This window comes from Anser anser, assembly GCF_964211835.1.
Source record: "Anser anser genome assembly, chromosome: Z".
NCBI lineage: Eukaryota > Metazoa > Chordata > Aves > Anseriformes > Anatidae > Anser > Anser anser.
The window spans coordinates 7,649,481-7,665,823 of record NC_139723.1 but is presented as its reverse complement, the minus strand read 5'-3'; the positions used below and the strand labels follow the sequence as shown (position 1 = coordinate 7,665,823).

The 16,343-nt window shown below is 39.6% G+C and overlaps 1 protein-coding gene across 5 annotated transcripts in view; it reads left to right on the top strand.

Moving 5' to 3' along the window:
- The window catches only part of XRCC4 (X-ray repair cross complementing 4), a 188,917-nt gene extending 173,102 nt beyond the window's left edge, over positions 1 to 15,815 (top strand). For all 5 annotated transcript variants that reach the window (XM_083817575.1, XM_083817572.1, XM_083817573.1 and 2 more), the window contains one exon: positions 15,005 to 15,815. In XM_083817575.1, the coding sequence (XP_083673701.1) occupies positions 15,005 to 15,113 (109 nt within the window). In that variant the 3' untranslated portion in view covers positions 15,114 to 15,815. The remainder of the gene's footprint in view (positions 1 to 15,004) is intronic.
- The last annotated feature ends 528 nt before the right edge of the window (positions 15,816 to 16,343 follow it).

Genomic DNA, 16,343 nt, shown 5'->3' with positions numbered 1-16,343 from the left:
AGACAGGTGTGATATTGGTGTGGTATTAGTAGGGGCAAAACCTAACAGAACCCCTGGAGCAGCCAAACACAGTGTTGTGGTGACTCAGAGCATTCCAGGTAATGTCTGCCAGTGGGGTGGAAGAGTGGAAGGGTGGAAGGAGTGCTTCTGTTCCTCTGTGGCTTCTATTACCTTCTCCAGATTATGGGATGGAAAGAGTGGGGAGCCCCACAGGCCATTCCCACAATGATGCCATACTGGACAAGATAATTTTCCTTTCTCTTTGTTTTTTTTTTTTTCTCTTCTTGAGATATTTTAACAGCACAATGGTTCATCAGTTTCAAGCCTTTTTGAGATCAGTCAACTCCAGTGAGGCAGGGCAGTATCTCTGAGGGAATTTGAATCACCTGATTTTTTTATTTTTTATTTTTCACTTTAAAGAGAATTGTCTTTGGCTTCGTTATTCCCTTTATTGATTTAATTCTAGCTCTTCGCCTTGTATTGATCTGGACAGGTCAACAGAGACAGTTTCACTAGAGTTTTTGTCTTTTCAGCCAACAATAAAAGAAAAAAAAAAATCACACTTTTGAATTAAGCATAATCTATAGGAAGTGATTTTTAGGAATGGCTAGTTTTATCACACTTTGTTGTCTACTTTGTGATTGCTGACACTTAATAAACACACAGATGCGCTGTGGATGAATGAATCAATATAAGAAAGTAGTCAATTTCCGTCCTCTTCCCCCACCCCTCATTTTGATGCAAACTTCAAAAGTCTTGTCCTGAGTGTTCATGTTATTACATTTTTCATCCCATTCTGTAAAAAGGAGGTGGCTTTTTTTCTCCCCTTCACATTTCTAAAAGCAATAACACAGAAGTCTCACAAGAGGTATTTTCTGTCATGATTTTCTGCTGTGTTTTTAGGGACCTAAGATCCGTGTAGTTTTGACATACCTCCAGTCCAAATCCAAGCCTTCTGAATCTTCTCATTTTGGCAATACCAGGAACTGATCTAGGATGCTTACAACAAGCAAAATAGCATCTTAAAATAAAAATTCTATCTGGAAACATGAATATTTCTCTCTGCCTTGGTTTTGCAGCAGCTGTAGTGATCAAATAAGAGTTTTATTCTTTGTATCCTGTCTACCAACTCTTTCTTCTGTCTGTTAGTTCACTTCCTGTTATGAAGAGGGAATCAGATAAATGTGCCTGTGCATTAATTAAGCTGCTGTAAAAGAAAGAACAGAAGTATTTTAAGTCTGGAACCATTTCTGTAGGTCTAGGCATCTTAGAGCAGCAAATGATATTATGCCCATCAGTTGGGTTACATTTACTGCATTCTGCCCCTTGTGTCTGGGGGGCGTCTACGTTTTAATTTATTCCCTAAACTGTCTCCACGGCCGTAAATTAACACATTGCTTTGTTGTTGTAGTTTTGCCTAACAGAGTAAAGTTTTAAAGGAAAAATGCAGCAGTCTTCACTAGCCAAAGTCATTAATGCTAGCTCCATCAGTCTCAGTTGTTCTTCATATAGCATGCTGATTTATTTATAGTTTGGCACACCTCCTCTTTGCCAGAGGCAAGCAGATGCAACATAAATAGTACAGCACTTTAACACTCATAGAGCTGGAACTGGGATTTCCTTCTGCTGTCATGCCTGCTACGTTCACATATCTCCACCAGATCTACATCACATTATCTAGGTCCTTTTTGTTTGCCCATGCTATACTCTTCCTTTTACAAAGTTTAGCATGCCTGGCCCCACAATAAGAAAGAAAACCTTACTCCCTTAGCATAAAATTAAAACACAAGTCAAAGTGTAATATTTTTTCCAGTGCTGTTGACTTCATGGATCATTATTGTTGCTGTCTGCTCACTGACTGCTCTGCAAGCGGTTCAGCTCCAATTCAGGTTTTCCACTGACTGGTGGTTGCTGTTTTATGGAATATTTGAGGCAAACAGGTAGAGTAATAATCATCTGCCTCCTGGTGCATCCAGTCATCGTTAGTGATGATTTTCACTGTCACAGGGAGCTTCAGCTGAGGGGCTAAAGACTGAGCTGATGTTCAGACCCAGTGGCTCTTGGCTGTTCATGAAGGGTCTCTCAGCACGGTGGAGCATTAGATGGAGCACATGTCATGAGTCGTATTGTCAGTGCTACAGCCCCTGTCATACTTGAGTTGTTCATACAAATAGGATGTAGACTGCACCCTTTTCTGATGTTTTTAGTAATCACAAAGCTTGTGCAGCTTGGAAGTGTGTACGTGAAGAGCACTTCACTTCAAGTAAACCCTAGTGTTGCAGACTAGTGTAGGAAGGTCTTTAGGCAGAATATGCTCTGCTGATAAATGGCATTATTCAGACTAAACCTAATGACTCCTCATTATTTTTTATTATTTCATTGTTTCCTCCACAATGGAGCATTTCTCCAGCCTAGAAAAACAGAAACAATTGATAAAATTTAAATGAACACTTTTCACAGACCTCTGAAATTTCTAGCACTCCCTGCCAAGGGCCTCAAGGCTGTTGTCATATTTTTTCACTAGTAATATCCAAAAGTTCAAGATGGGTCCCTTCCTGAAGAATTTCTGTGACATGACATAATTTTATTGGTGTGTTATATACTGTTTTAGCATTCTGCAGCTAAATGGCCTGTTTCCTTGGTCTCATTGCATTCTGAACAGAAAATGGCTTGCAGTCCTTTTCTTTGTGAGTAGAAAAGACGTAAACTCTAAAGAATTACATTAAGCTTGAAACTTGACAGTTTTACAGTACCAAGCCCTCACCATAATTGCTTTCATCAGTTCCCACCAGATTTAGAATGAGCTTTTATTACTGTTGTCTGAATATCTTATTACAATTACCAATACCGAATATGAAAAGGTAGAATGGATTCTTCTTCACAGAGCGTCTGATGGAAAGCTGGTTGATAAATTCTTTTACAAGTTCGTGTTGGTTATTAAACAGGCTTCCCAGTTTGCTGGTTTGTACCAAATACCTATCTTGTATCACAATTTTTGCAAGGATCAGTATCAATGATTTTAATATTTCCTTGATGTTTCTTTAAAATGTTCTCATAGTTTAAAAATGTGAATGAAATCAATTTGTCATCATCTGTTAATTCCTCTATTGATTCTATTGTATGCTTTAAATTCTGACAGACATTTTCATGAATGCTACATACCTGACAGAACAAAACAGAAGTGGTTACGTACAAAGTGAACACACAAAAAGCACTATTGAAACCTAACCAGTGAGTAGGGTGTGCTTGAGGTTTGTGTCAAAAACCAAATGGCACATGCAACAAGGACTCTCTTGTTTGGTTGGCTGGTTTTGTTTCATCACTAGTTTTGAAAGATACACAGCAATAAGAGGGCCATATACTTTGGATTGCTATCTTACTGGTGAGTCCAGAGATATCTGGGGAAAAAAAAAAAAAAAGTGAATTCTGGATGTAGGTTATAAAAAAATCCACCATTCCCCTGCTATGTTTTGGGAGGCTTATGTAGGTGTGTTGTGTACAAAGAACATACACAAAGCAAAATAAAGCCAAAGGGGAAACTTCCATGGATTTGAGTCAGCTTTAGATAGTTAGTACCTAATGACCACATCTTTTATGACCAGACCTATAATCTTTAGCAAGCAAGAGTATATGCAATACAGTCAATTGTTATGCTGCATATTGTTGGTAATAAAACTCTTGTGAAGAATCGCTGGGGATTAGGAGGGCCCTGTGCCAGCGATATCACAGAGGGAGCTGCAGCACACCCTCCACTGTTGCTGGAACAACTAAAAGAGGGAAATCATCACCCCTGCAATGAGGAGTCCTCAGAGCTGCAGAGCTTTGGTAATTCCATGCGCAGTCTTTAAAAAATGCCAATCACTTAATCTAATCCTGCTCTGAAAGAAGCGATTATATTAAAAGGAGAGCTAAACTGCTTGAACTGAAAATTCAAGCTTCAGACTGAATTCTGAAAAATTCTTTTTTGTCTTTTCCTAGTGATACCAGAAATGCTCTCCGCCTGCCAGATTTACTAGGAAGCTTTTCAAGCAGCCATTTTTATTTATAATAGTGCTTTAAAAAAAAAAATCACAGCTTTTTAAACCACAAGGTCTTTCACGAGGTCTTTTAAATTGTTTGCATCCATTTGTATTATCTGAACTGTTCTTTCTGATTGTGAGAATTTGTGCAAGGGCTGAGGTAGTTATGAGCTATGGTTTAGATGGGAACTCTTCTCTTTCTTTCTCCCTTTCACTTTTACGAAGATACTGAAGTCTGGCAGAAACAATATTCAAAATGTAAAAATTGTTAATATCTTAATTAACAGAAGACAGTGATTTCCATGTGATTTCGGACTATTAATCTGAATACTGCTGATTCAGATTTTTTTTTTTCTGGAAAGAAAAATGGAGACAGGTGAGGAGGTGTACATGAAAAATGGGCATTATTCTTTTCCCTGTTTCCTGGTACTGTAGCGTGGGTAAAACCAGATGGGTTTCAAGTAAGTAGACCTGTTACCAATAACCTAAGATGAAGTAGTAATTGCATTTTCAGTGATTCATCTGTATATCACACTGTGTTATTTTACGCAAGGCAGCATCTGTTTCACATGTACACCGTGATTATTCTACTCTGATTGACATCCACATTCTCCTAATAAAGTCCCAGTTGCCCACCTGTATGGTGCTCCCTTTTTTCTTAATGCATTTATAAGATAAAAAATCCTTTAGAACACTGTGCTGAAACTCACAAAAAGGCAAGCCATCTAAATTTGTCAGTAGGACAGCATCGGTAGAATTATCAAGGCTCTCTACAGATCAAAATTTTATGAAGTTAGTGGTTCAAATGCTGGTTTGAGCCAGACCAGTGCAAGAAAATATCAGTGGAGCTACTTCAGGTTTACACTAATGTATCACAACCAAAGTTAAAACCTGTTTTATACTGTCGAACTGGAACAACTTTGTCAAGAAAATTACCATATATTAGTATCTGATCAATTTTATCCTATTTCTATCCCATGTTTATTCTATTCTGTGTTCTCTGCCACGTTTTTTCCTATTCCTGTGTATTACATGTGGAACTCCTTCAACATTTTGGGAATAATTGGAAGTGTAAATGTGCTCTGGGGAGATAGTGACAGTTTGTGACAGAGACACAATGAATGTTGCCGAATCCATAGAAAGTAACACTAACTCAGGAAACCTCTGATCTCCAAATGGTTGGAAGCTGAAAAAGCACTTTGTGTTCTTCAAAGAACATCTGCTCTTGGCCACTGTTAGAGACCAGGTTCTGGGCTAAATTGGGTTGACCCAGGACAGCTGTTCCTACGTTCTAGCAGTCTGACAAATTTCTTTTTCATTACCTGTTTCAGATTGGCTGACATGGCCTGTTTCCTCATCCCAGGAAGGCACTGACTTCAGCGCAGTTCAGGTCACAGTGACCAAAACTGCAGAATGTTTTTTGTTAGGCCCCGTGTGAAATAAAAATTGCAGGTGTCCGTGCACGGTGCCAAGTCAGGCAGGTGCTGAGCAGGCCTGGAGGACGAAGCATAAGGTGATCTCCCCAAGCCAGGGTGGCAAGCACAGGCAGTCTGAAGGAGCTCGACTGTCTGACACCAGCACCATGGGCTCTCAGGGCTGCATTTGTGCATCTGGTTGGAAGTACTGATGAGCCCGATAGTCCTGCCTCCTCAGATGGCCTACACTCCCTCTGAGACCCTGCTCGTAATTTCCTGATTGATTAAGTGTCTCTGAGAGCCTGGAGTCTGAGAAGAAACATCTGGCAGAGGTCCTTGTGGAGTATGGGCTCTCTGAAACCGGGCCTATATTCACGGAAAAGTAGTAATTGAAAAATTCCATTTAAAATACGGGGTTGGTTGCTGTCTTTCAGCTTGCTGCGCTCGTTAATCCATCTCTTCTGCTGGTCGTCTTGGTGCCTTCTCAAAGCAGAGATGGGTGGCCTGCTTCAGCAGTGGCAGATCTTGACCAGTCACCATTCTGTGCTCCTGCCATCTGACCTTTGGGGACAGATTTCAGCAATGACCTGTTGGGGTGTGCTGATTTAGCACCAGTCAGGGCTCCAACCTCCTGTGCTACAACAGCGAGGGAAGTAAGTACTTGCACGAGTAAGATGAGAATGTCCCTTGATTCTGGTACAACGTGCTTGAAAATTGTTCTGCCAGAAGAGGAAGTCTTTGAAATTTAAGGGCTAAAGAACGTTTCAGTGAATTTGACCATTTACCAAAAATAAAAAAATAAAAAATAAAAAATGGGGGAGGGGAGGAGGTCATTAAGAAGAAAAATCCAGCTCAGGTAAGAATTTTTGTGAAAGAAGCACACAAGGCCAGTCCAGTCCCCTTGGTTAGTTGGGGTTTTGTTGTTTTTGGAGGTAGTACAACTTTTCTTAAAAATCTTACAGTCTAGACTGTTTTGCAGCATTTATCCAACAAGTAATGGCTTGGCTATTTGCTCTATTGTTAAGTGTTTCTGGTAAAGTACTTAGTGCAGATATTGCTGCCTAGGCAGACCCCAAGAGCTAGCATGGATGGAGACCATTTGGGACTTTGGAGGAGAAAAAATGTCTTGAAGAGACTCAAGTTTGTTGTCTCGATCTTAGAGCAATTGTGTCATGAACTGCAGATGATTCCTGCTTTTTATAATAATAGACAATATATTTGGAAGGTGGTTTCTTTACAAATAAATAGACATATTCATAGATGTACTCTTTAGAAGGAAGGTTTATGAAATATCTTAGCAACATGTCCAAAATAAAAAGAAGTATTACCAGAGAGTTAAGAGATTCATAGGCAGGTTCTTAGGCCCATATTCATTTCATTTATGCACCCTAAAATAAGGAATAGGCTTGGCTTTAAATGGACAAAGGTAATGTCAGTTCTCCAGCCTGAGTGAGGAGACATCTCAAGTAAGGTTTGGTGAAATTGCAAAGGAAAAGAAATGCTGTTGTAGTCAGAAAGCACTGGCTGTTGCCATGTCCTGCTCTGTTTTGTCTCAGCCAAGTGTGCCTGTTTTTACTTTTTACCTGATGTTTTCAAAGGGCTGGAGTGCAGTACCTCTGTTTTCGTTTTTTTCTTTTTATTTTTATTTTTGGTACCACTGTTTCAACATGCTTTAGCTCTCACAGGTGTCACTGTAGGCAGGAATTTGATCTTAAATATCAAAGGTTTGAACTTATTTCAGAGAAGTGTGAATAAATTCACATCTGTGGCTGGAAGAGGGCAGGAGGAACATAGGACAGGTTGAATGGGAGTTCAGAGACAGCAGAAAGGGAAACACAGTTTTCATTATGAAAATAATCTTGTATTCAATAGAGACCTATTAGACACCCACTGAGGGGAAGCCTGTTATACTTTACATGCTCTGCCTTAACTTGTAAGTTGGAACCTGCTCCCAGCCATTCAATTCACTGCTCCCAGATGTAAGAACTCACTGCAGCTATGTCTCAATTCTTTCTAAGAGCATTTAATCATCAGAAAACAGATACATAAGTTGTATCTGAATACTGTACGGATCCAAAGTGGTTTTCTCAGTAAGCTGATTAAAATGAATGATTCAAAGTGTGCTGAGCAGATCTGCAGATAATAGGTAATCTGGGCAGTAATTCTGCCAATGCACAGGTAGACGTGTACAAATTGTTGAGAAAAAAAAAATTAATTTAGCTATGGGAGTGTTTAAAATATAATTTTTAAGATTACACCTGTGTATTCTCCTAAATCCTTCTGAGGATAGGATCTTTTTAAGCTATAGCTGGTTAGTTTGTAAAGATTTGAAAGTAATCTAGCCTAGTGTGTTGTATGAATGCCAGACTAATCCATTTTTCTGTATGAACGGCTTTATTTAATTTTCTCAGATTGTGAAGTTCTTAAGTTTTCTCCTGTGGCAAAGTAAAGAACGAACACTAGGGAGTTGCAAGCTGAGACCACGGTTCAGGAGAATTTCTAAGCACATGCTTAACTCTGAGCAAGTGTTTAGCAGCTGATGAAGTCAATAGGATTTAAACAGCCACTTAGAGCCTTGTGCGCTAGAAGAGAGTGGAAAAGACATGGAAGATCTCAAGTGCAGTGTAGTTTTCGGCATTGCAGGGTTTCCTCCGATTAAAGGCTTATTTTTGTGTTTGGACTCAGCACGGTTTTACAGGTTGTCATGCCAGTGGAAACCAGTAGCATCGCGTTATTAGGAACAGAGCAAAGAGCCAACCCATGTTTGGCTGGTAGGACGGGGTCCCACCAAGAGGAGAGGCAGGCTCTGGGACCAACCCATCCCTCCGTGCTCCACCACCATGCAACAGCAGCACCACTAACACATGCACCACTGCAACAGCAGCAGTGGTCTGAAATGGGGACAGTAGGCTGAGAGGCACGGGGACGCCCATTTCGCATATCAGAAACTGGTTCTGGGCTTTTTATTTGCCTTCTGAGTCCTTTGGTTGCTGCTTATGATCACCCTGGGGGGATTAGAAAGGGTTAGGGACGGAAAGCAGCCGCAGAGGTCTGACAGCCTGGAAAAGGGCTATGACACTGTTTAGCCAGTGCTGGTGTTATATAAATGTATATTTGCAATAAATAGTGCTTCATGACTATGAGAAATGGCTTCTAACATTTGCCAATAAATTTGCAATGTACTGGATTTATGAAAGGCCTTGACAAAATTCCTAAACAAACCAAGTTTTCCTCTACTATGTACTCTTGTAGTTATGATTAAGAGATTTGTATTTTTTGCCAGGGAAGGCCGTGGCTCTAGTATGTTTCTCAAGCTGAATGCGATCTAGTTTGTTTAAGCAAGAAGGAGTTTAAGTGGAAATGAGCCACAGAAATGTGTGCCACTTGTCTAAAACAAACATGGCTTAGGCCTTTCCTTTTAAGTGACATCTATTATTGCATTTTTAAGTAGATCTTTGTTAGTAAGCATCCACAAGTGTGTTTGATCAGATGGAAAGATCCAAGGCTATATTTATATTCCTACACTGGAATGTTCTTTTTAAAGAAGGACCGGCACCTTTGCCAGCAGAAGTTAATTGGAAGTTTGCAACTGAATGGATACAAGTCCCTAAAAATGTGCTGTCAGTGTTCATTTATGACATGTCTGTGCAGCCATTTTAGACATTGCATACAGATTTCTCAGGATCTTTAGGCCTTTACCCCCTTTATTTATTTATTTATTTGGGACTAAGCAGGTAGCATAGAAGATGAAAATAATTTTGAGAGCTGATCTAGGCCGGAGATCAATAAGAGTGATATGTCTGTCTTTATAATATAACAGATTTGTTTGCAAGTTTTTTCTTGCTGCAACAAAAGTGCCTATTTCTATGATATTTAAGGGATTCTCAGTTCATTTTTCTCCCTTTGAAAGATTCCAGGATGACACTTGCAGAAAAAAATGGTGTAAATGCAAAACAAAATTATCCTCTTCTTGCTAGTTTCTAGTCATAGAGAAAAAAGAGGGGAACTTGCAAGAGCTTAAAGTAGTATTTAACAATTGTCCTGTTTTTTGAAGTTATGCTGTAAGCGTTGTGCATTGAGAGAATTCCAGACCTACCTTACACCCAGTGGTTATGAACGCAGGTGCAGTCACTCTTTGGCTTTCAGCCAGAGGTGGAAGCTTATTAAGGAGCATTGATTCCCTGGCTGAACATTAAATCTGTAGTTGCCGCACTGAAAATATTCTTCATTAACAGTGTAATTGAACATTCTTATTATTATTTGTCTGCTGACTTTAACTGAATCTAGACTGTTTGCTTTATGTGCTGAATGTATGAAAAAGCCACACATGGAAGATTCTCTGAGAGGGACCAAGAACAGCTTGGGCTCTGATGATGCCTGGGGCTGCTGGTCTCTTCAGATGACTGAAAGTGACTGAAAAAAATAATCAGTTTCTTCATGAACAACTTCAAGAAAAGTCCATCAACTGTAATTTCTGATCACAAGGGTGGTTGTAATCAGCACAATTGTTCTTCACAATTCTTGATCTGATTTTGTAAGATCAGTTTTAAATACTTGACTTTTCATATTATCCAGGAATAGATGCCAGAATAAATCATATCTGGAAGCTGCATAATTATAACACTGCCAAAACCTAAACCAAATCCTTGAGCTTCATTTATTTTAAATAGTATTAAAAAGGAAAATACCTTTATAATTTACCTTATGTTATAGTCATCAGCATTGCTGTAAAAGAGAATCTCTGACCATATTTTTAATCCCATATAGTTTCAATTTAATCTACTTCTATTTTTAAAAATCATCTTTAAATAAGTATGTCTGCACATAGTTTTCTTGATGCATCTGCTAATGTAAGAGGCTTTTTCTCTGCCTCCATTACACCATTTCTTTTTCTTTTCATGTTTGAACTTTCCTCTTTTTGTCCAGTAGCCGTAGGCAGTCAATATGATGTCTCCCAAGGGCTCACACCATGGGGAATCACTTATTGAAGACTAAGGTTTTACGCATAGCCAGAAGGTCTGTGAGGTTTCACCCAGGTCTTTCCTCAAAGCTCCTTTCATAATCCTTACTTATTAATGACTGCCGATGAGTACCTTTCTTCTGAGGACTTTCTGTGGAGACGGGGATGTAACAGCCCAGACAGCAGATTGATGATAAATCAAAGAATCCAAGTTTGTCTCTTGGGATGGACGAAACATGCCGTCTCTAGAGCACAACTGTTGTTCTGAGCTTTTGTCCTGTCAGTCACAATGCAGCTGTTCATTAGCGGTTGAGGTGCCTCACCTTTGCTTCACTGTTAGTGCTGTCATGACTACCGATTTTCTGTTTATGAACTGCTGCTGCCACCTATTTTTATGATACTGAAGAAAGTATGTATCAGATTATATCCTCTGTTCATAGCTACTCATGTTTTTAAGCCTTTTTCAGATTAATGACTGGAATGAATCATTAAACCAAACTAAGGTGAGAGATACACATCAATACTTTCAGCCTTTTCCTAAGAAACCTGCGACACATTTTGGAGAAATCTCCTCTTTTAGTAAAATGCCAGCTTTTGATTGGAAGTAAATCTTTTAATTACTAAGAAAAATGGGGAAAATGATACAGTTGTCCAATGACACGAGCATGCCTCCTAGATTGCTCAAGTTTTTTAGGAAACTTTTCTGGCTATGTTAATTTACCAGAGTATTGCTCTTTCCAAATCCCACGAGAGCTGCTTGAGAACAAAACCTTCAGTGGAAGCGCAACCACAATGTTCTGTGCTGGATGTGTAAGCATAGCTCCATGCAAGAAGCTTTCATCCTTCCGGCAAGGAAAGCCTCAAGATGAGCAATGGTGCTAATGTTGCAGCCTCTGACCTGATTTTGCTTCAGAGCAGCTACAACTTGTTTGAGCTTTTTGCCACTAGGAAGCTCTTTTTAACCGTGTCATTTATAGCAGTCACGTTAGAGATTATTTTCTGCTTCATACTCCTGCAAAAACATTACCAAGCAGAGCTGGCCATGTATTTGCAGCAGGAATGGTGTCATGCAGATCTCCTCTGGGGTCTGTGTGAACTCAGGAACAATTCATCACATGAAGCAAATGGGACTGGTCCATCCATCCTACCGCAAAATAAAATATGTTGCTTTTTCTCCCAAGCTGTGCTAAACCATCATCCTGCATGGCTTTTAGTTACTGTACTGTTTAGTGAAGTACCATGTTGCATGTCTTCTGTTTCTTATGGCTCTTACTCAGCTGTGGAAAGAAATACCAAGTAATATAACCACTTTCTTCCAAATCTTGGGCCAGAATCTCAGCTGGTGTAAGTCAGCAGAGCTCCACTGACATTATTAGTGCTCCAGTGATTCACACCAGCTGTGGATCTGGTCTTCTGTCTCAATTTATGAAGGGCTTGAACTAAATGTCAGGAAATATGAAATGATCTCTTAGAGTCAGCAGTTCTCCAGATGTGTTAATGGAGTTTAAGTTTACCAAAAGGCAAGACTTCAAAAAATGATCCAACAGAAGAATAAACTTTCAAGAAGAATGCCCTTACTTGCAGGCTTTTTGGCAAGAGAGGACTATACAACTTACTGCAATTTAAAGAAATTACCTCAGTTATGCATCAGGATATGGTAATACAGCTTCAGTGAGAATCCAAGATTCAAAAATTCACAGCAAAAAGCAAGCTGTTGGCATGTCTTGAATAGTTGCCATGCAAATATGATTCATACAGTCTTAAAGCCAAAATCAAGTTGCTTATGAACTTCATGTAAAGAGTCTAATGATTCCACTTTGCAAGTGTAGTTGGGTTTATTCACAGGCATGGTATAACAAATTCTGGAGAGTAAATGGGAGTACCATGTTGTTACAAGAACACAGAAGCTTAATAGTTCTAGCTGTGTAATGTTAAAACTCACCAGTGATTTGGCTTATGGATGTGATCTCATGTGTAATGTTGAAAACAGTTAGTTTTCCTAATGAGGATAAAATTGTTACTGATACTGCCATTCTTAAACAATGTCAGGCTCGCTTTTCAAGATCAGAAAATGCTGCAATAGGTGAACCCTCAAAGTCAGCAAATCTCAGACTCAATATTACCTTAATGTCCATTACCTTAATGGACAGTGTAAAATTCCCAAGCTACTCTGAAGAAGACTTCCAGTACTTGAAGTAACCTGTGGTGATACAGAGGTCTTTCACAGCCTAATTTATCTGCTGGTGAGACCACTCAAAATTAATTAAAATGATATGTGTGCTGCTCCACACTGTGTGGTTCACCTGTGTTCTCACTGGAGACGTAATGCTTTAGACTGATCAAGAAAGGTTATGCACCTTCAGTAAGTGAACTTGAACATGATATATGTTGCTTATACCTAAAAAAAGGGTATGAATGAGTTGATCACTAACAATCAGAATGGTGTGGAGTGATCTGATCCTGCTGACCAGAGGTTACTGGCTAAGGGTCTGATTCTGGCACGTTTGATTTGCAGTTGGTCCAAGTGGCTTTTGATGAGAATTGTCATCTGTCTAGATGTCACTGCATGCCAACAGAACAAACAAAACAAAACAAAACAAACAAAACAAAACATATTCTTTGACATGATTAATTCAGACCTGAGGAGAACATTTTGCAGTTCACAGAGGAACCTAGTTAGACTTCCAGGGAAAGTAATGATCATAATCTGAAAATAATAGTATGTTGAAATTAAAGCAGTTTGCAGAACTGGAACGATGGATAGGGTGGTAAGGAAACCCTTCTGAATACCGGAGACTTCATACGAAGGGAAGGCATCCCAAACTCAGCATTTAATGGGATTTTGCTGGTTCCCAAGGAGCACAGAGGGCTCCACCTCTAACTGGAAATCATTCTCCAGGAAACATTGTAGTGAGAGCTCTCAACCTCCGGTAGATTCACAGACTTGAAGGATAAGAAGCCATGAATCAGGTAGTGGCTGGGTTTTTGGGAAGATTATCACATTTTGAAGATTGCAGTGTTTTTTAAAACTGTTGCTTCCTGGAGTTTTCCAGTTAGAATGGGAGTTTTCTAAAGCTTGGTTCCGAATCTGTGTGAAACCAAACTTCAAAACAGCAATCAAAAACACTGATTTTGGCTAAATATATTGGCAGCTGTGCAGCAGTTGAAGGTTTGAATTAGTCTGGAAATTAAGATGGCTTTTGAATGCCTCATTACACAAAGCCCGTGTATGGCAGTGTTTCAGAGTAACTTTCCATCATTTCTGTCTAGTTCTTCCCATTCTGGTGAATGGTGTGTTGGTTTTGGTAACACACAGATTTTTTACCTTCTGTCACGATTACACCAGTGGAATATGCAGGGGCATGAAGCCATCGACCCTCATGAAATTCCAGCCAACCCCAAACCCTACAGTGCAAGCACGAGTCCACTCCCTGCTTCCTATGCTGATTCTCTACAGTCTACCGAATCAAGACTAAGAGATTAGTTCTTGTTTTCAAAGCATCTAGTGATACCATCCTGGAATATCACTTCACTGAGAGCTCCACTATCTGTGATCAGTGATTTTCCTCCTCAAGCTCACAAAAACAAATCTGTGTAGGATTCAGAGATTTGGGGGAGGATCCAGTCTGTATGTATTAATTCCCATAGGGATTGGAAGCTGTCACAAATGTCATCACGTTTGTAAGTGCAGGATACCTTGTCTTCTGCGTTTGTCAGAATGCTGTCTCAGAGAGAGAGGAGAAGCAGCAAACATGAACTCAGCAAATGCCAGGAGCTCATACAGCCAACAAACATTTAAATCATCTGTCTTGACGAGGGCAGTCAAAGGAGGGCTAAATAGGGCCGATTGCTTCAGAGCAGTGTGTTATCCAATATAATAAAGGATGTCTAATTCAAGCAGAGTTTTCAGGTAGGACTCTGTGCTGTCCACTTACCTAAGGAGAAACCTGCACCTTGGCATATAAGTAGCAGTGAATGATGACTGCTTTTTTTGCACACAGTTAGAGCACATGTAAACATAATATATATATAGGTGGAGGACAGGGATTTGGAAGTCCCTCAATACCTGGATTCCAGGGGTGGAGAGCATGTGCTATGGAAGGATTTTCTGCATTTACCTGTGTTTTCTTCTGCTGTGCAGCGTGGGAACAGGCTTGCACCCTCGGGGCATGGACCTTTTGAGAAAACTCAGTGTGCCAAAGTGATGGACAGCACACACACGCTTAGCACCAGGGTAAAAATAAAGAATAATTCACAGAGCATCATCCTGTATAGCAGCAGAAGGGCAGGTCCTCTCCTTGTTTTCTGTGTTTGTTCTGCTCTCCCTAGCTCTCCATGTGGAATCTGTGGGTGAAATGTTCATTCTCCTAAAAATTGTAACAAAATAGCTAAAGGCTTGATATTTATAAGCTGAATTTCATCTGTTTGTTTTGCCATTGACATCTCAGCACAAAATTAGGTCTTTCAAAAAGCTCTTTTCTCTTACATGTAACCTTAACAAAAACTCAAAATACACTGTTAAACAGGCACCTTGGTCTTGTGTATGTTGGATTTTTTTATATCCGTATCTAAACTTATTTCAAACCTATGTCTTTGCTTAATATTTCCAGGCCTGACCCTGCTTCACAGAAGACATCAGGCAAGCAGTCTCCGGATGTGATGTCTCTCGAAACACTGGAAAACACTTGTGAGCCGGAGGACCTCTTTGATGACATCTAGCTATGTGTTGTCTGAGAAACTCAGAGACTGGTGCTCCACATCAAATTTAGTTATAAAACTAAAAGGCTTTGGTATAGACACTGAGCCAAAATCTGTATGGTATTTAATGACATATTGCTTTAATTCTCTTTCACTGGCCTTGTCCCCATTCTTCACTGCGCGGTTGTAGACCCTTGGCCTGCTGAGTCTTGATTTGTGACAGCCTTGAAATCAGTTCAGCCTCTGTGTAGAGCTATTACCACATGCATATGGGGAAAGAGAGCCCCATCACAACGTTTTACATCCTAACAGTCTTTGGCTGTTAGTTGTATCCAGGATCAACTGGTTTTCAGATATCCCCAGAGAATAAATCAGACATAAGGAATACTTAAGGCTGTCATTGTACTTATGCGATATTCTGCCCCTTTCTCGAGCAGCTCAGCTTAGATGTGGTCTGATTCCTCAGCTTTGAGTGAGGTATATCTTTAAAAAATCAAGTGTGCAAATAAATGACTTTTTGCTTTTTAAAGATTCTTTGTAGTATTATGCATTATATGGTGCATACCTGCTTTGGGGAGTAAAGTGTTTAATATTGAATCTATTTTGACCTTCTGTAGTATGCCATAGACCTGTAGAAACCCACAGACTGTAAAACAGACATTTTGATATTTCATTATTTTTCTTAAGATGATTTCTAAGATAATAAAATGCTTTCTAAAAGGGCATCTTTTTGGTTTTATTTGCTTAGACCTGCTATGAGTAAAGGGACTAGTTAGAAAAATGCCTTAATGCTTGACCTCTTCCTGCCTGAAGCTGGTACATTCATTTAGGTTTAAGGCTTCATCAGATAAAAAGTTAGCAACGTGTATTTACCTTCAGAGGTCAAAATCCAGTGCATAGAAATAAGCATGTGTGTCAGACTTCTGCTTTGCAGTTTTAAGAGCCTGAATCAATTCTCATTTAAGGCAGAGGGGACCCATTCTTCTGCCTGAGAAACAAGAGTTTTAAACATGTGAATGATCCCACTGAAGTCAGCAGCACTATGCAACATAGTACTGCTTCTGGGCTCAATGGCTTGTAATGGACCTTGAAAATTACCATGTATTTTTAAAAAGCCAGTTTATTTAGGCCCTCATCCTGCCAAAATTCAGTCCTATACTTAATAAAAAGCACCGGTGTCAGTATTTGCAGGATCAGGGCCTCATTTAAGAATCTCAGTGAGGATCTGGGAATATTAAAATTAAGCAGTCC